This window comes from Sorex fumeus, unplaced genomic scaffold, assembly GCF_029834395.1.
Source record: "Sorex fumeus unplaced genomic scaffold, SorFum_2.1 ptg000003l, whole genome shotgun sequence".
In the NCBI taxonomy this organism is placed as follows: Eukaryota; Metazoa; Chordata; class Mammalia; order Eulipotyphla; family Soricidae; genus Sorex; species Sorex fumeus.
Window position 1 is genome coordinate 48,639,913 of NW_026606060.1, and position 19,396 is coordinate 48,659,308.

A 19,396-nucleotide genomic window follows, 5' to 3' on the forward strand; every position below is an offset into this window, starting at 1 on the left:
GGGCTACTGTTTTATTTATTCCCAGGACTGTAAGAGAACAACTCAATTCTTGGCTTTTAAGGAATTTAGCATGGAGCAAGACATTTTCTTTGAAACCGATGATCTCAGTGTAGTTTAGTGAGTTCTGAGAATGAAAAATAAAAAACAGAACAAGTAATGGGATATTACCTGATGGGTCAAAAGTCTGTTAGTGCCTCCACATTTGCGAATTATAAATAGGATGAGAATGGCTTGGAGACTTAGTGCCAAAATAGGCCGTTTATTCCACTATCCTAGAAAGTGTTCATAACAGAACGTGCCATGAGGAGCCTACTGATTATTTGGTAAGCACCAAAAGAGAAAAAGCCTGTAAGGAAAAACACATTATGGATACATCATTGTAGCAGCAGAGAGTGCTGTTTTGTTGAGGGAAATTGAAAGGAAGCCGTGATTACAAAAAGTAACCAGCAAATATCCCCCTTTGCACTGTTTTCCTCTTGTTCCTCTTCCATTCCCCAGGCGAATGCCATTCTGCAGTAGTTCAAGCAGTAGAAGATGTGGATTTGTCTAAAGTTCTTCCTGTTGGTCGTCAGCATGGTATTTTGAATAGCCTTGAAATAGTCCTGAAGAACATAAGTCATCTGATCAGTGCCTACTTACCAAAGATTTTGCAGATACTCCTCTGCATGACAGCTACTGTGTCACAGATCCTTGATCAACGGGAAAAGGTAATAAAAAAAAAAAAAGAAGAAATCACTGTTTTTGTGAATTTCTTAGCTGATTTGTTCTTGGGCAACTAAAAGTATATGTTTTACTCTGGAAATGGTTCTTGGATCCCAATATCTGATATCCTTTTTTTGTTTTTGTTTTTGTTTGCTTTTTTGGGTCACACCTGGCGCTGTGCAGGGGTTACTCCTGGCTCTGCACTCAGGAATTACTCCTGGCAGTGCTTAGGGGACCATATGGGATGCTGGGAATTAAACCCAGGTTGGCCACGTGCCCCTCCCTGCCCTTTTTTTTCCCTTACCTGACATATCCTTTCAGGTTAAATCTTATGTAACTCTCTGAAAGTATCTCTTTAAAGCAGTAGTTTTGGGGGCTGGATCAATTCCACAGCTGGTAGGAAACTTGCCTTGCCTGCAACTGACCTGGGTTCAGTCCCTGGCATCCATCTGATCTCCCAAGCCCTACCAGGAGTAATTCTTGAGTGCAGATCCAGGAGTAACTCCTGAGCATTGCTGGGTGTGGCCCAAAAAGCAAAGAGACAGACAAAACAAAAAATAGTAGTGTCTACTTAATGGGAATCTTGACTGTATTCATCTGTGTATTGTCAGAAAATGAAAATAAAACTAAAAGTATGTATTTCAAATGAAAGATGAAATGTCAGAAAGTAAATTAGGCCTGTGTACAGTCTCAGAAGCCAAAGCCAGGCCATGATACAATCAATGTTTCTCCCGATTTTAATTCCAGGAACCTAGACTTAGAGGACATTTTCCAACCTTCATCTGTCCAGAGTGGCTGGATAATGAATAGCCCACTGTTCTTATGTTTGCTCTTAGTATTTTGAGACAGCTGTCCAAAGCATTTTGAAAAGTAAATGCTTGTCAATTCCCCATACAGTGTTTTGGATAAAGATAAGCAGGAGATTAGGCAAGGCCAGTCAGCTTGCTGCCAAGAGGCATGCTGGGGTGGTGTGCAGTGTAAGTCTTCTGAACTGTATGTAGGACAGTCTGTTTATGTTCTTTTGAACTGGGCTGTGCACTTGGGTTTCTTTAGGGTTTAAGAAACCCAAACCTACATGGGCTAAAGGCCTTTTAAAGTAAAAAGGACTTGAGGTAAAGATCCACTGAGATTTCTGCCATTGATTCTCAGTTAATGGTGAATAGAATTCTAAATGATGCACAGTACATTTCATTGATTTATGGATTTGCCCAATGGACTGCCTCTCAGATATTGTTATAATGCCTAAACCGGGACAGCTAAATGGTAGGCTGCTGTTTTGAGCTCTGCTTAGAATGTAAATGTGCTTCTCTAATGTTAAATGGTATTGTGATTGCCGCTATTTGAGACTTAGAAGACACCTTTCATTTTTTGTAGACACCATTTTGCTACCTCATGCTTTCTCTCATTCTTTCAGTGAATATTAATTAAGCCTCCACTATATGCCAGGTACTCTTCCACTGTGAATGAGCCAGCCGGCAAAACAAAGGTTTTGTCCAAGTATTAAATCGATAAATTCAAAGACTGGAGAAATAATAGCAGGTATAAGGCCTTGTATGTGGCCTACCCTGGTTCCATCCCAGCTACCTTGTATGGTCCCTTACACATCTTCAGCAGTGACCCCTGAGCACCACCAGCTGTGGACCCCTCTTCTCCCTGAAAATAAACCCCCAAACACAAGTAAATATTTAGTCCACGATATTAAGTGATTAGAATAGCATCTCATAGTGTTTATGTTGTGAGAGGAGAGCAAACGAGGAGACCTCCTCAGGGTGCTGACATGGCTCTCTGTGTGGCTCGCTCACTCCAGTCCAGTCACACAGGCCTCGCCCAGCTGCACAACTGTCTTCTCATCTGAAGATCCCTAAACTTGGCCTGGACTTTGCTTCCTGCGCCTTCCAGGGTGGAAGTGAGCGGATGACTCCCTCACTTCCTGTGCCTTAAGGGTGAAGGTGAAGGGATGACTTGCTCACTTCCTGCGCCTTCCAGGGTAGAAGTGAAGGGATGACTCCCTCACTTTTTTTTTTTGAAGGGATCACTTGATCACTTGACTTCCTGTTAGTCGTCGATTTGCTCGAGCGGGCGCCGGTAACGTCTCCATTTGTCCCTGTCGCGTGCTAGTGTAGCCCAATGGCATCTGTTCGCTCTAGGAACATGAAGAGCCTCAAACTGATCATTCATGATCTTGATGAAGAAGTCTGACCATCTGGTAGGTGGGCGGCCACGTGGTCTTTTGACATCCCATGGAATCCAGTCTGTAACAGCTCTAGTCCAGCGGTCGTCTTTAAATCTCATTACATGACCAGTTCATCTGATTTTTGACACCTTGGCAAATGAGACAGCATCCCTGATTCTTGATCGTCGACGGAGGTCGAAATTCCAGATTCTTTCTCTCATTTGAGTGAAACGTGATATTCCAAGCATAGCTCTTTCAATTCCTCTTTGGGAGACCCGAATAGCATTCTCATCCTGTTTGCGTAGGGCCCAGGTCTCTGAGGCATATGTTAATGCAGGAAGAACAGTGGAATCAAAGAGATGTGCCCGGAGCCAGAGGTTCTTCGTCCTCTTAGCTATTTCTTCGACGTTCTTGAAGGTGTTCCAAGCCACTCTCTTCCTCCTGTGCAGCTCGGGTGCCAGGTCATTTGTCATGTTGACCTCTCGACCTAGGTACACATAGCTGTTGCATTGGGAGATGGTCGTTCCGTTGAGAGCGAATGGGGCATCAGGAACGAGGCTGTTTCTCATAAACATTGTCTTCGTAAGATTCAGCTGTAGTCTGACCTTTCCACACTCACGGTCGAAGTCGGCCAGCATTTGTGCCACTTGGCTAATGTTTGGTGTTATTAAAACAATGTCATCAGCAAAGCGGAGGTAGTGTAGTTGCCGACCATCTATCTTCACTCCCATTCCTTCCCATTCCAGTCGTCGCATGATGTTCTCAAGGGTGGCACTGAAGAGTTTCGGTGAAATGGTATCACCCTGCTGAACCCCTCTCTTGACATCAACGATTATTTCTTTGTAGAATGGTGAGATCCTGGTAGTGAATCCGCAATACAGCTCACGGAGGATCTTGATGTTTTGAGCTTGACTGCCCTGATTGGCTAGGGCTTCAATGACCGCTTCCGTCTCAACAGAATCAAAGGCCTTCTTTAAATCAATGAACGTTAGACAGAGCAGCATCTTGAACTCCCGAGAAACCTCAATGAGCTTGGTTATCGTGTGGATATGGCCGATGGTGCTGAATCCTTTGTGGAACCATGCTTGCTCGCATGGTTGTCCTTCATCTGGTGTTCTGCCAATCCTATTTAGAATGACTCGAGTGAACAGCTTGTAGATGACAGACAATAGGCAGATCGGGCGATAGTTGCCAATGTCATGGATGTCTCCCTTCTTGAACAGTAGTACGGTCCTGCTGGTTTTCCATTGGGACAGAACCTTGCATTCAGACAGGTAGCATGTGAAGAGCTGAGCCAGTGTATTGATGAGTACTGACGGCAGGTTCTTCAGGTGTTCAGGCCTGACCTTGTCTGTTTCTTTACTGAAGAAATGGAGTGTCGGATTACGGAAGGGAGAACATTGGGATGACTCCCTCATTTCCTGGGTGGAAGTGGAGGGATGACTCCCTCACTTCCTGCGCCTTCCAGGGTGAAAGTGAAGGAATGACTCGCTCACCACCCTCTACAGCCTGTGGCACAGGGTCTGAAAATCATTATTTTTGTTTTGTTGAGTAGTTGCAGCAGAAGGGTGACTGAATCCTCTCTCGCGCTGTCTCAGCTAAAAGCAGAAAGAGCGCCACAAAGGAGCAGGTGGAACAGCCTTCCAGCTCACATGCACTCATGTTCCCAGCCCAGAGCAGAAGCTGCCCAGACCCCAGGAGCGGTCAGGCCTCTGGAGGGTGGAGCTAGATGGCGGGAACAAGGGCTCCTCTGGGACCTCCCCCTGGCTTGTTGCATGTGAACTAACTGCATTCCAGAACAAAGCTCAGAAATGTTTAGGTGATGTAAACATGGCAGTCAAGTGCACCAGGTCTGAGAAATTTCAGCAAAGACAGCCAACCTACCCGCAATGAGGAGAAAAACCTGATGATTAGATGCAGACCCTGGGTGACACAGATGGCAGAATTTGACAAGGACCGCCATGCAGCGTTTTGGGACATGCTGTACGTTGGCCAGCAAGATAGAATAGGAGGTCAGGCACTGGGGGGTGGGGAGGAGGCGGGATACCGCTTTCATCCCCAAAATACTTCCTCCACGTTCCCCAGAGTAGTAGGAAGCGTGACTGTGTGCCAGAGCGATGGGCAGGTGAGAGGCGTTCAACAGGAACAGACGTGCTCAGATGTCACTGCTCTGGGGTGGATGGAGTCACTTCCCTGGCTGTGCCGGACCTCGCTCGGGAGGTTCCGTGTGGGCCGATGCCCAGCCAACCATGGCAGCAACACCGCATGCAGAGAAAGTGACCCCGTGGTGCAAAGTCCCTGGCACATCCTGAGTACAGACGGACGGTCCAGTGGTGAGGGCACGGGAGCAGGATGATCCTGTGAGAGAAGGGGAAGAGGCGGGTGAGGCCGTGTGGGCTGGATCCCCTTGGAACTCTCCCAGAGAGCGACCACGTCGTGGGAGTGATGAGCCCTGTTTGCTGGTGGTCAAAGTGTCACTTTGACTACTTTCTGGAAAAGACACTGTCCGGGCCGAGTGGCCAGTCGAGGAAGAAGTTTTAAAAAACTCCCCCGTGTGGCAAAAGCTTTAGCACCATCGGGAGAATGACAGGAGGATTTTTATTTAGGCTTTATAGGGAATCCTAGTGGCTTTTTCTGATCACGATAGATCTCAGTTATGAGCACCAAGACGTCTTATAAATGCTCATGAAGCTTTAACTTTTTGGTTAACTGAGAAGAACTTGCTTAGTAATGCTTAGCCTGACCTGGCAATCGGCATTAATCAGTAACTCAAATGACCATTTATGCAATTTCACAGTCCATTAGTTAGTGAGGTGTGAAGCCTCTTGACAAATGGGAGCTTCTTTATATAAATCTTTGGACAGTCAGGCTGGAGATTTAGTACAGTGGGGAAGATACTTGCCTTGTTTGTGGCCGACCTGGGTCCAATTCCCCCTGGCGTTCTTTCTGGGCCATGGGCACCACCAGGAGCGATCCATGTTCGCAGAGCCAGGAGTACCCTTCTGAGTATCACTGAGTGTGGATCAAAAACCAAACCAACTCACCAAAAAAAAAAAAAAAAAAAAAAAAAAAACCTTGACAAGTCCAAAGAATTCCTTAAAGTGCTGAAATGAATAATTGCACAGTAATATTACTTAAGTGAGTTAAAGTTCTACGTTTGTGTGTTGAAACTGCGTTCCACATTGACCTTTTTTGGTGTCTTTCGAATCCTCCAAGTCATTGACTTAACACCGAAGTGCACACAGTGTGAAAGCAGTATCACTTTGAATTTATTTGTCTTTTGTACACTTACGCGATGGAGCCACTCAGAAAGGTACATATCTTGAGTCGTGTTGACTGTTCCTCTAGGAACTAAACTTGGTGATTGCTCACTTCCCGGGCGTTCCTGCAGTTCACCTAGCAGTTATTGAGTAATAAACTGGCCGCCACTACAGAAGTGATTGGAACATGTAGATTGTTGGGGAGCGGCCTGGGGGGAGATGGGGGAAGAGCCGCCGGGGGTCTCATTTGGTGTCCTGCTGGCTGAGGTTCATTTCTTGTTACTCCAAGGTAGTGTTCCTCAGACATTTTCTGATCCTGGTTCCCTTCTGAGCTTCTTCCGGTGGCCCCATCACTTGCCATCCTACCTACTCGCCTCTTGACCTGTGCCTTGGTGCCCCCTCAGGGACTCCCCCCCCCCCGACCCTTCACCCCCCATCCATGGCCCCCTTAGAATATCCCCGGGGCAACCAGGGAGGTGGAGGGTATCATAGAGCCTCCAGCTGAGAAACGCCGCTCTTGGGGGATTCTAGACTGTTCTTTTCAGATAAAGGTACTAAACCAGAGGCACTCTGTGAGAATGTCGCCTGTGGGACTGAGGTGGAGCAGGGGACTGCTCCCCATACCACCTGTGTTTACCTGTCATTTCCTCTGGGGACTTGTCCAGTAAGACAGTCAGACAAAAGTAAATGGCCGGAACTGAGTGGGTACATGGATGCGGAGTCCTTAGAGATGCAGGACAAATTAATTCCCACTCACGTGAAACTTAAATGTGTTCTTTCAGAAACAGATCATTTAATTTTTATAAACAGGTATCATTCTTATTCCTTTTCTGCATGATGTCTTTTGGGATGGTGGAAGGGGACTCACCTGGCAGTGCTCAAGGCTTACTCCTGGCTCTGCTTTCAAGGACCAGTGCTGAGGGGCTGGCAAAGCAGGCGCCTTACTCCCTGGACTCTCTCTCCAGCCCAGCACCCCAGACTACCCAGACTATTTCTTTTTCCTCAGACTATATTTGTCTTTGGACTATATATCAATACCTTCCTTTGCTTTAATTCAGTCACTTCATTACCTCATTTTATTTTACTGAGCAAAATCTTTTTTTTTTCTTTTTGGGGTCACACCCGGTGATGCTCAAGGGTTACTCCTGACTCCTGCACTCAGGAATTACTCTTGGCGGTGCTTGGAGTACCATATGGGATGCTGGGAATCGAACCTGGGTCGGCCACGTGCAAAGCAAATGCCCTACCCACTGTGCTATCGCTCCAGCCCCAAAATCTTTTCACTATATGAACAGATCATAAATTCTTTTCACTATGAATTTATAGTTAAAAAATTAAGACTTTTTAAAAATTTACTCCTTTAGACCTAGCCATCCAAAGTATCTGCTACATATTAGCAAATATCTTACCCCCACCCCAACCCCCCAAATTGAACACTCCTGCCTTTGAGAGAGTTTTCAAAAGAGTATTTAGGTGTGAAAACAAGAGAGAAGTGATTTTCTTATGAAGTGAAGGTGTTTTTCCTAAGTCTTTGTTATGGCCAAACAAAACGCAGTCTTGTTTTATTTTTGTAAAAGTCTGGTGTTGCATAGAATATTTTAGTCATGGGAAGAAATCTGGATTTCATTTTAGACAGTTACCTGTGCTGAATGGCAGGCCACGGCCTGGGGGACGATAGTGAACAAGGATGTGCCTTGCAGGGTGATTGGTTTGGAGTTGGTTTGGGGTTTCCTTATGGCCATGCTCTCAGGAGCTGGCGAGACAGGATATATGGAACACACCCGCCATTTGGTGTCCTCAAGTCTTCCTTCCCTTCTTGTTCCATAAAAAAAGCAATGTGAATTAATCAGTGGCTGTTACCAGGAGTGGAGCCAAAGTCATCAGACTCATGAAGTTTGATTGTCATCTGTGCGAGAGTGCCTCCCGGAGGGCACCTGAGGGAAATTCGTCTTTTTTTTTTTTTAATCGCAAGATCTCTGTTTAACAGATCCAGCTAAGGTTTCTAAACCCCCTGAAGAACTTAAGGCGCCTGGGAATTAAAATGGTCACTGACATCTTTTCGGACTGGGAGTCATATCAATTCAGGACGGAAGAAATTGACGCCGTCTTTCATGGTGCCGTGTGGCCCCAGGTAAATATTCCTTTCTGCGTTCTCCCTGGGGACTTTCTCCATCTTCCTTTATTACTGTTTGACCAGAAGGGTCCACACCTGCCCTAAGGTCACAGTGAATCTTTCTCTCTGGAAGAGTGGATGTCTTTTTTTTGTCCTTTTTTGGTCACACCCAGCGAGGCACAGGGGTACAGGGGTTACTCCTGGCTCTGCACTCAGGAATTACTCCTGGCGGTGCTCAGGGGACCATATGGGATGCTGGAAATCAAACCGGGTCAGCCTCGTGCAAAGCAAAACATCCTACCCTCTGTACGATCGCTCCAGCCCTCCCTGTCTTCAAACTTTTAACTCTGCTTCTCCTACCACCTAATAAAGCCCAAGAGTTTGTTTCTGCCATACTGAGGCATTGATAATTAAGTCTGAACAGTGTGGTGTCTGCTGAGCATGCGTACTATAACTTGAGTAGTGTCCCATGTCGTTTAGTTTGTGATTTTCACAAGAATAATGGAAAAACACACACAGTATTTTTGTTGAGCGTGTCCGAGCATGATTTCTCTCACTTCAGTTACTTGAGGGTGGTGACTAGTGTGGTGACAGCTAAGCAGATTTGTCAGAGAGACTTGATTTCCAAGCCTCGTCTAGCTGTTGGAGCTCCGTCATGCCTGACAACTTCACTATCTGGCTCCTTTCAAGTTGTTGGAGACTACTCACCATCGAACCATTTTTCCTGTAGGGATTTTATCCTGGGGTCCCTCATTTCTGCTCTCCAGTCTTCCGTTCCTATCCATTGGTTCTTTCATCATCGGGTGTGGCTTCACTGCTCACTCTTGTTGTGGGCTGTTGGTTCTTACATCTCTGTGCTTATTGGGATTCTCCTGTTTTGTGTCCTAGATCGGCAGGCTTGGATCTGAGAGCCAGTATTCTCCTACGCCTCTCCTGAAACTAATTAGTGTCTGGAGCAGAAACCCAAGGTAAAAAACAACCATCCCGTTTCTTTTTTTACCTCCCTTGGTAAGGGCAGTCTCTAGGCCTGCAGATGGCTCTGTGGGCTGTGCACAGGAGGCCCGGGTTTGATCCCTGGCACTGCACCGACCTGGGGATCCTGGATCCACGCTCCTGGCTCACACAGCATGTGTGCTTGCCCTATGAAGCTCTGTCACTGGCCCCAGGAAAGCTCATTTTATTTTCACTAGGCAGGAAGGGCCTCTCTCACCTATCTCACAATTTGAGAAGACAGTTTCTTAGTTTGTGGTCTCATTGGATAGTCAAAGTAGTACTTCATAGACATACCTGGAAAGATGTTTATAGTTGTGCAATGGTGATGTCATATGTGCCATGAAGTATGATAACCTAGGAGAATTCTGATAGAGACTTTGTTTATATCCATTGTGTTTTTTGTTTGGGGGAGGGGGGGTTGTGTGTGTGTGTGTGGTGTGTTTGGTGCTGGGAGTTGAACCCAGGACCCCACCCGTGAGAGGCAAGTACTCTACCACTGAGCCACATCCTTGGCCCTTATTAGTTGTGTTTTCACTGAAGGTATAGACCTCTTGTCATTGGGATGCTGCTCGATCTCTTTTGCCGTTACTCTCATTTCTGGCCAGAGAAAAATAGAAGGCATATCACAGGAGAGAAGGGAGGCATCAGAACTTTTTTCTTTTCCTTCTTACTTAACCCTTAAATCATTAGAAAGTTGAACTTACCTCAGAATCTACACAACAACAGATACGGCATGAGTGGAAGAGTAAATGAAGGAGTATATCAGAATCACTTATTGAACCATTACCCTTCAATAAAAAGATGACATTTCATTTTGAAATCTGATTACAGTCTGCCTAACATACACATGGTTTTCTTCTACAAAAGAGCCTCGGATTTGCTTCAAAATTATGTAAATGAAAGTAGAACTAAATTATCACCAAAAATTCTAAGCCTCCAAATAAAGTTAAATTTTCTCAAATTAGATGAACTTAGGACAACAAGAAACTTGCTTTATTAGCAGGAGTAATCCTGTTGTCCAATCTGGAACATTCCTGAAAGTGAGAAGAGATGCTGTAAATAATTAAACAAAAAATAAACAACATAAACTGAGACATCCCTGGCTGGCTACTGTCTTCAAAGCTGTCCGGGTTCTTTTTATAAGTTTTGTTTTTTTTTTTAATTTTTGGCTTTTTGAGTCATACCTGGTGGTGCTCAGAGGTTACTCTCGGCTCTGCACTCAGAAATTATCCTGGCAGTGCTCAGAGAACCATATGAAATGCCGGGGATTGAACCTGGATTGGCCACATGCAAGGCTAACACCCTACCTGCTATGCTATCTTACTCCATAGCTGCTCTGACCACGGTTACCCCTGTGGGCTGCTTCCCCCTCGGAGCTCTCCATCCCTGGAACGTCCTGTCATTTCATACTACCCATATCACACTCGTCTCCCTTCACCTTTGACCTGCCTAAAGTCAGTGAAGTCTGCAGCCATGTCGTCTTGATTTATCTTTTTACCACCGTGCTCAGTTGGTAATTCATGGCAGATTGAACACGGGCTTCAGATCTTCTGATGGAGCCGTACTCTCAGCATGGACCACGCCTCTCCGTTTGGGGGTATTCAGTTCTGTCATGTCAGTTGGATCACTTTGGAGTGATCACTGTGGAGCTGAACAGCTCCCACCCAGGGCCGACAGTAAAGAGCACCCCTTCTCACCTTTCCTGCTTGAAAAGATGTAAAGGAGACATACCTCCCAGTAATTTCAGAGGTGATCTCCAAATCCCGGGCACAGCTGACTGGGAAGCACCAGGCTGCATTTCTTGGCACTCAACCTCTTTGTGCTCCCACCCTGTAAAATAGAAGTGAGAAGGTCCCCCCGAGATGGAAACATGCAGCGTTGTAATGGTGCTTGCCCAGGCTGTGCTTGTTGTGTGTTGGACAAAGATGTGTGCGTATACCTGTTAAGACTTCATTCCAGTGCCTAGGATCTTTTTCTGATGATGATGGATTAGTACAATAAGGCTCTCTGCGTGTTTGCAGTTTGGCATTTCTACTTCCTGTCTGGGTTGCCGCTCTGGCTGCTGAACAGCGGCTAATGTCCCATTTGCTGGAAGCTCCTGCCCTCTCTGTCCTTGTTGGTTCACTCCTGCCAGCCAGGATGTTTTCTATCATTTGTAGGAGCCTCTCATTATTCGAAACAGAGTCCTCCTCCCCAAATGATCCTAATCCCTGAATTCTACGTATCCAGATAGAATAAATGGCTGTTGGATTCTATATATAAATTCTATATTTATTTATCCCATGGCAGTGAATTTTTTTGGATATTTGTATTCTCATATACATGCTTAAATGGCCCCAGAATGAAATATAACAACCTTCACACACTTCCCTCTTATTGTGATGGAAAGATGCTCACTGGTTGAGTGGGTGTTTGAATATTATCCATAACGAACTATTGTGAACTACTTTATGAAAATAAAATGTATAAAAATCACACCAAAAAAAGAAGGAACAAAAAAAAATTCACTCTGTAGGTTTCTAATCAAACTATTGCCTGTCTTTAATGCTTTTTTTTTTGGTTTGTTTGTTTTAACCAAGAAGGACTTCAACTTTAGAGTGAGGCAGTGATTTAGAGATTTCGGTTCAAATCTCAGCTCTTATGTCTATTAGCTCAGTGGACAAGTGTTTTTATGTGTCATGTAGAGAGACTGTCTCACAGCATTGTGATGAGGATTAGATGTTTAATATGCATAAGGACTGGAGCAATAGCACAGTGGGTAGGGCATTTGCCTTGCATGCAGCCGACTGGATTAGATTTCCAGCATCCTGTATGGTCCCCCAAGCACCACTGGGAGTAATTCCTGAGTGCATGAGCCAGGAGTAATACCAGTACATCGCCAGGTGTGACCTAAAGAGCAAAAATAAATAAATTAATTAAAATACACAAAGCCTTCCTAATATAATGTTTGTAACTACCTAAAATTGTCCATCAAATTTTAGATTTCTTTTTTGGCTAATATTGCTCATGTGCATATGCATATGTGTTAAACCCCATAGGAAAATTCACATGGGACATATTTCAGAAATAAACATACTGAAGACTAAGATGATGTATCTCCTGCTTCTTTCTTGCAGGTACTTCCCTTTCCTGGCAAAACAGAAACCTGGGCACCCAGAATGTGACATCTTGACCAATGTTTTTGCGATTCTCTCAGCGAAGAATCTCTCTGAAGCCACAGCTAACATTGTGATGGAAATAACGGATGATCTTCTGAGCCTTCCAGATTTTGAGCCCACAGACACCGTTTTGAGCTTGCCAGTCACTGGATGTGTATACACTGATGATGCAGATGGTATGTTAGGTGTATAAAGCCAAAAATTCCTAATAGAACTGATTGTCAGTGATTCTTAAAGCTTTTAAGGTAGCCTTTGTTCCCTTGGGGGTGGGGGTGAGCCATACAAGCTGTCTTTCAATAAGTTACACAATTCGAAATTCTTTTCTCTAAGGTATGCCAATTTATAAAAGCAGTTTTCTTGGAAGAGTAAACGTTTAGGTAATTTACACACCAGAGAATTTAATTTCTCCTCCAGAAAATTATCAAATGATTTATACTGTAATGTTTAAATTAGGTTTACCATGTTGTTCTTACAGTTCTTCAGTACTACCAAAATTGGTTTCATTAAAGCCTCAGGGGTCTCATGTAGATTCTAGCAAGTTGTTTTGAATAAGAGGAGAGTCATTTAATCTTTCGAGTTGAAATTTTATTAAATTTTCCTAGTAGCTGAGTGTTTTGCTTTAGTGTGCTTAGGAAGATGCTTTAAGTCATCCTACATGACACTCGTTAATTAAAATCAAAACATCTATCACTATTTCAGATTCTCTCACAGTTGGAGGACGATTAATTCTACCTCATGTCCCGGCAATTCTCCAGTATCTCAGCAACACCACAATAAGTGCAGAAAAGGTGAAAAAGAAAAAGAATAGGGCCCAAGTCAGTAAGGAACTCGGCATTCTTTCCAAGTAAGTGATACGTGGGTACTAAATGACGCTCCCTGTTTTTAATGTGTTTCTGTTACATCTGGTTTTCTTTCTTTTCCATTGTGGTGCTAGGTAAATGCATGCCTGCGCCCACGTGCTCTGTACATGCACAATACGGATATACGCAAGGCAGGTGCCTGGCCGAGTACTGGACCCTCAGGTGTTTTTTAAGACATTTAAAAAAATACTAGAAGCTAAAAAGATTTCTTTTTTTTTTTTCCTCTTTATGGGTCATATGCAGCAGTGCACAGGGGTAGGGGTTACTCCTGGCTCATGCACTTAGGAATTACTCCTGGCGGTGTTCGGGGGACCATATCAGATGCTGGGAATTGAACCTGGGTCAGCCGCATGCAAGGCAAATGCTCTACTCACTGTGCTATCGCTCCACCCCCCAAAAAGACTTCTAATCTCTGAAATGCCCTTCCTTTTTAAATTAACGTGGACTTCTAATGTGGTTTCTCTGCTGGAATATTCTTTGGAAACCATTTGTGGCATCTGCCTTTATTTAATCAGAAAGAAAAGGCGTCAAGATTCTAAAGCATATTAACAAGTCTGCTTGTTTAGCCTTTGCACATTTTGTTCAGTTAAAATTCAGAGGTGTGATGCTGAAAGTAGACTATAGACTGAACATGATTGCCACTCAATGCCTCTTTTGCAAACCACAGCAACTAAAAGAAGAGAGAGAACAGAGGGGAATGCCCTGCCACAGAGGCAGGGTGGGATGGGAGAATGGGGGGATGGGAGGGATACTGGGATCCGTGGTGGTGGGAAATGGGCACTGGTAGAGGGATGGTATTTGATCATTGTATAATTGAAACCCAAGCACAAAATTTGTAAGTCTACAACTGTACCTCATGGTGTCTCACTAATAAAAATTAAAAAATTTAAAAAAAAATTCAGAGGTGTGAAGAAGCTGTAGACCCCACTGCAGGAAGGCCCGGTTCAGCCCCTAGCACCGCACGGCCCCTGTGCACTACAGAGAGTAGCCCCCTTTGTTTGTTCTTTTCAATTAGATTTTTTTATATCATCACATTTTTTATTTAATTGACAATCATTTTAAAAGAGCAACTTCTGCATGGGGATTTATTTTTGTTTCTTTCAATTGGGGAGGCCCCACCTGGCAGTACTGGAGGCTGCTCCCGGGGTGGTGCTTGGGGGGAATCCCCTGATGCTGCGGGTACCCCATGGCACCTGAGCACACTTGAAGCGTGAGCTCCAGCCCTTTGTGCTATCCCGACCTCATCTGCTTTGTTTCTTAGGAGGGAAGAAGCTCTTGTCCTGTTTTGCGCTAGACTCTTTGTATTAAGCCCAGCAGAGTTGTGATGTCTAGAACAGTGCCTGATTGGTAAACCAGAGTCTATGAAAAAGGAGGCATCGGTAGACTCCACCTGGATTTTTACAGGGCTTAGTCACTGAACATTTTTTTTTCTATTACTTTTTACAAAAGCAGCAAATAATTTAGAAGCTTCCAGAAGCTCCTTTTAAACGTCTTGCGCATAGTATTGTGTTTTCTGAGTTGTGCTGAGTGAAAAATGTACTCTTCAGATTGTATGCCAGGGGATGTGGCAGTGGAGTGATGTGAGATGAGCACAGGCAGAGCGGGCTTAGGAGAGGCTCGACCACATCCGTCTTATGAGGCAGCAACCTCTCTGGGCAAAATAGGGCTGCTCACTCATGAGTGGCGTTTGTTGAGAGCTTGGCAGCTAAATTGAAAGACTGAGCAGAGGAGCAGAGGGCCTTCAAGATGCCTTGGCATTTGTTGTTTTCCTACAAAGTAAGAAATTACGTATTGTGCCAGATTTTCTCAAAGTTTGTGCTACTTTCTCTACCCATCTCAGATATGGCAAAGGAATGGGAATAACTGCTCTGAGCCCCAAACTGAGGAGACATTAGAGGGGGCTTTGCTGAATAACCGAGTTAAACTTTTGTTTATCAGCCTTACTTACAGAGCAGTATTTTTATTTTCCTTCCACAGGATCAGCAAGTTCATGAAGGACAAAGAGCAAAGTTCGGTTCTTATTACACTTCTACTTCCTTTCCTCCACCGTGGCAATGTTCCTCAGGTACAGAGACGTTGTTGGGCGTTTACTTTGTCTTGAAAGGGTATTTTGTCCCTAGACATTTTCATGAACAATGAAAATCATGGAGCAAAATGAGTTCAGAAATAGGAATAGTAGGAGGCAGTGGTTTGAAAACATTATCTTCTGCCTTGACAAGTGTCAGTCCCCTTTTTACCCTTTGTTTACCTCATCATTCATTTCAGGATTTCCATTCCTCCAGTGCTGATTTTGATTCCTTACAAATCTGATATCCAAGAATAAATATGTTGTATAAATATATAATGTATAATATAATCATAATATTACATGTTATTATGTAATATATAATATAATCATCTGCATATTGTGATTATTATATAATGCATCATTATATAATACTACAATATTATATAGGCCATATAATTCTATGCTTTATTATATATATAATATTTTTATATTGTGTGAATGGGCTGGAGCGATAGCATAGCGGGTAGGGCATTTGCCTTGCACACAGCTGACCCGGATTCGATTCCTCCATCGCTCTCGGAGAGCCTAGCAAGCTACCAAGAGTATTCTGCCCACATGGCAGAGCCTGGCAAGCTCCCTGTGGTGTATTCGATATGCCAAAAACAGTAACAACAAGTCTCACTTCGTGTTCCTGGAGAGAGCAGATGCCATTGGGCTACACTAGCATGCTACAGGGATGAATGGAGACGTTACTGGTGCCCGCTCAAGCAAATCGAAGAACTGGACGACAGTGCTACAGTGCGATTGTGTGAATATGTAAATATATTGTATAAATATGGATGGCAGTAGGGAGATGGCATGAACAGTCAGGCTGATTCGGTTTATTTTTGTTGTGTTTAGCACTTGTGGGGGCCATAACCAGCCTTGGCCCTTGTAATTCTTAAGGGCCCCTACCTGGCGAAGGCCTGGGTGCGGGGATTGCCCCTACGGCCTCATGCTCAGGGCATATGCTCCATCAGATGAGCCAAAACTGTCTTTAGACTTCAAGTGTTCAGATAAACAGAGTTAAGAGTTTCTAATATGATTTCCTTGGGGGAGGGGGAGTGGCTTGGGTTTGGGCCGCACACTGTTGGCAGGGGAGGGGCTCCCTTTGGCTCTGTGCTCAGAGGTCTTCCTTGCAGTGCTTGGGGGCTATCATGCAGTGCAGGGTATCCATAACCTCTGTAGTGTCTCTCCAGCTCATTGATACAACTTTCCAACTTTAGCTCAGTCTATTTTACTTTAAAAGAGCCTTCGCATTGCTCAGTCATTTTGAAGGCTATTTCGGAGTAGTTTGTGTTATATGTCTTAGAAGACAGTACATCTCTAGATAACCCAAACCAGAAATGTATATTTTCCTTTAGTAAGCTTAATTTTGTACTCTTCTTGCTTGTTTGTTTATGTTATTTTATCTTACTTTTGGTGGTGGTAGGGGGGTACACCCAACAGTGCTCAGGACTTATTCTTGGCTCTGCGCTCAGGGATCACTTGTGGCAGAGCTGAGGGATGATATAAGATGCTAGGATTGAACTCAGGTTGGCCATGTGCAAAGCAAATGTACTACCTCCTGTAACCTCCTGTAGTATTACTTCAGCCCTATACTCTTTTTTTTTTTTTTGATGGGGTGGGGGGTGGCGTGGGGGGGACGGTGGTTAGACACAGAATAGCTCATTTCAGTAGCATGCATATTTTAGTTGAATTAAAAAAAAAAAACTCTATTGGTTGTTATTACAAATTTTATAAATGAAAACACCAAAAACTTTGAAAAGATCAAAATAATTTTTCCAATCACTGCTTCCTCTGACTTTGTGTTCCTGATTACTTTATTTTTCTGTACTATAATAGACTAATGTTCAAGTGAATCTGTTTTACCAATTACTGAGGTATGATTTCTCTTTTCCTTCTTAAGGATACAGAGATGGATATTCTAGTGACAATACAAAATCTACTGAAGCATTGTCTGGAGCCTACAAACTTCCTCAAACCGCTAGCAAAACTCTTCTCTGTCATTAAGAACAAGTTGTCAAGACAGTTGCTTTGTACAGTTTTCCAGGTCAGCAATAGTCATTTTCAGCCCTGTTGCCCCTTTTTTTTTCAAACAGATAACTATGACATGCAATGCCTGCTGGCAGCCTTCTTGATACTCTGATGTTTCCTGGTAGAATCGAGAGCAGTAGGGACCAAAGGGAGCAGGGAAGAAATCTTGAGCATCTGTTTGCTAAAATCTTCTGTCTTTACTCCTTCTAGATGCTTTCTGATTTTGAGAGTGACTTAAAGTACGTGACTGAAGTTGTCAAGGTAAGAAAGAAAATGTTTTCTCGCTGGCTTAACAAGAATCACTGTTTTTGCCTGCTGTGTAGACCCTTATTTACATGGTTTCAATGCCATTTCTTGTAGCTTAATGCATTTGATCAAAGACATCTTGACGACATCAACTTTGACGTTCGCTTCTCGGCATTCCAGGACATCACCTCCTACATTAAAGAAATGCAAACTGTGGATGTCAACTATCTAATCCCAGTTATGCATAACTGTTTCTATAACCTGGAGGTAGGTTTGTGAGTTTCTTTTCATTTTGATTATACAACCCAATTTTTAATTTTTGGTGGGTTGTGAAGGGTCGTTAATCTAAATTTTTAATTAAAAAATTTTCTTTTTTGATTCAATAAATAAATTTAACCAAAAAAATTAAAAATGGTTTGCTTAAATGAAAAATAAATTCCTTTTTTGTCATAGGATTTTTTGTTTAGCAAAAAACTTCTCGGGATTTGAAAGTTTAGCAGAAAACTGATACTCTGGGATTTGAAAGACGAATATTTCGAATAAAGTAGTATATGTGTTAGCACTTTAAAAAGTCTTAAGTGGCTGGAGAGATAGTGCAGGGCTTAAAGACCTCCTTGCATGTAGCCGACGACCGCTGTGAGCTTCCCAGCTCCATCGGGCCCCCTGAGGAGCTCTGGGGGGAGCCATGAAGGCCCCCTGAGCAGTGCTAGGGCAGCCCAGGTAAATTCCAGCATGCAGGGCTTAAGTAGCATCACATTCTCATGTCCTCTGATTGGCTGAGAAATGCTGAGAGGTGTGAGGTCCTGGACTCCTGAGTACTGCTGGGGAGGCCCCTGCTGCCATCCCTGTCCAGAAAGAAAAGTTAAAAGCTTATATAGTAGACAAGAACAAAGCCAGAGGCAGAACAGAAATGAAGGAGTCCCTGGGCTATAAGGAGGGAAGATGAGACTTCTGAGGAATATAGGGTTTCTTTTGGTGGTGATGGAAACATTTTGAAGTCTGAGAGTGGTGGTGGCCTTGTGAGCATAATAAAAACCACTGACAGGTACACCGTATGTGAGTGAGTTTTATCATATCAGTTATATTGCCCATCTTTTAAGTTATTTAAAAGCGCTCTGTACAGGAGAAATAAAAGAGCCTGGGACTAAATTAAGCAACTTGTTGCTGAACTGAATTAAAACTTAAAAATGGGAAACAAAAAATTCCGGTGGTAGTTGAGCATGTATAGCATCATGCATGTGACATTTTACTCATCCGGTATTTGTATAGCATCATGCATGTGACATTTTACTCATCTGGTACTTAGATTTATGTCATGTTAGAAAAAATAACGCCCCTGTTTTGTAGGCAGGCGACGGGGAGTTTATTCTTCATATCTCATGCCAAATTTCAGAACTTCACATTTTGGGGTCCAGGAAGTAGCCTCAGAGCATCACTGGGGTATGACCCCCCCAAAATATAAGAACAGAAAATCCTCACATTTTAACTTCACAAGGAGTCCCACTCACTGCTTGGACAACTGACTTGGGAATCCCCTGTCCACTCACCACCTCCATGTTTCTCCAGGACCTGCAGAGCAGCTGACCAGCATCCTAGCAGCCAGTGCTGTCATTTTCAGTGATATAGTATTTTATTTTATTTTATTTTATTTGCTTTTTGGATCACACCCGGCGACGCACAGGGGTTACTCCTGGCTCTGCACTCAGGAATTATTCCTGGCGGTGCTCAGGGGACCATATGGGATGCTGGGAATTGAACCCGGGTCGGCCGCGTGCAAAGCAAACTTCCTACGTGCTGTGCTGTCTCT

At 43.8% G+C, this 19,396-nt stretch overlaps 1 protein-coding gene across 1 annotated transcript in view; it reads left to right on the forward strand.

Annotated features, from left to right (window-relative positions):
• UTP20 (UTP20 small subunit processome component) overlaps positions 1 to 19,396 on the forward strand; it is a 115,106-nt gene that overhangs the window by 53,491 nt on the left and 42,219 nt on the right. The window contains exons 27-35 of the mRNA XM_056116487.1: positions 499 to 707; positions 8,123 to 8,266; positions 9,137 to 9,216; positions 12,358 to 12,575; positions 13,099 to 13,243; positions 15,237 to 15,324; positions 17,216 to 17,359; positions 17,554 to 17,604; positions 17,704 to 17,856. Of these exons, the coding sequence (XP_055972462.1) occupies positions 499 to 707; positions 8,123 to 8,266; positions 9,137 to 9,216; positions 12,358 to 12,575; positions 13,099 to 13,243; positions 15,237 to 15,324; positions 17,216 to 17,359; positions 17,554 to 17,604; positions 17,704 to 17,856 (1,232 nt within the window). The remainder of the gene's footprint in view (positions 1 to 498; positions 708 to 8,122; positions 8,267 to 9,136; positions 9,217 to 12,357; positions 12,576 to 13,098; positions 13,244 to 15,236; positions 15,325 to 17,215; positions 17,360 to 17,553; positions 17,605 to 17,703; positions 17,857 to 19,396) is intronic.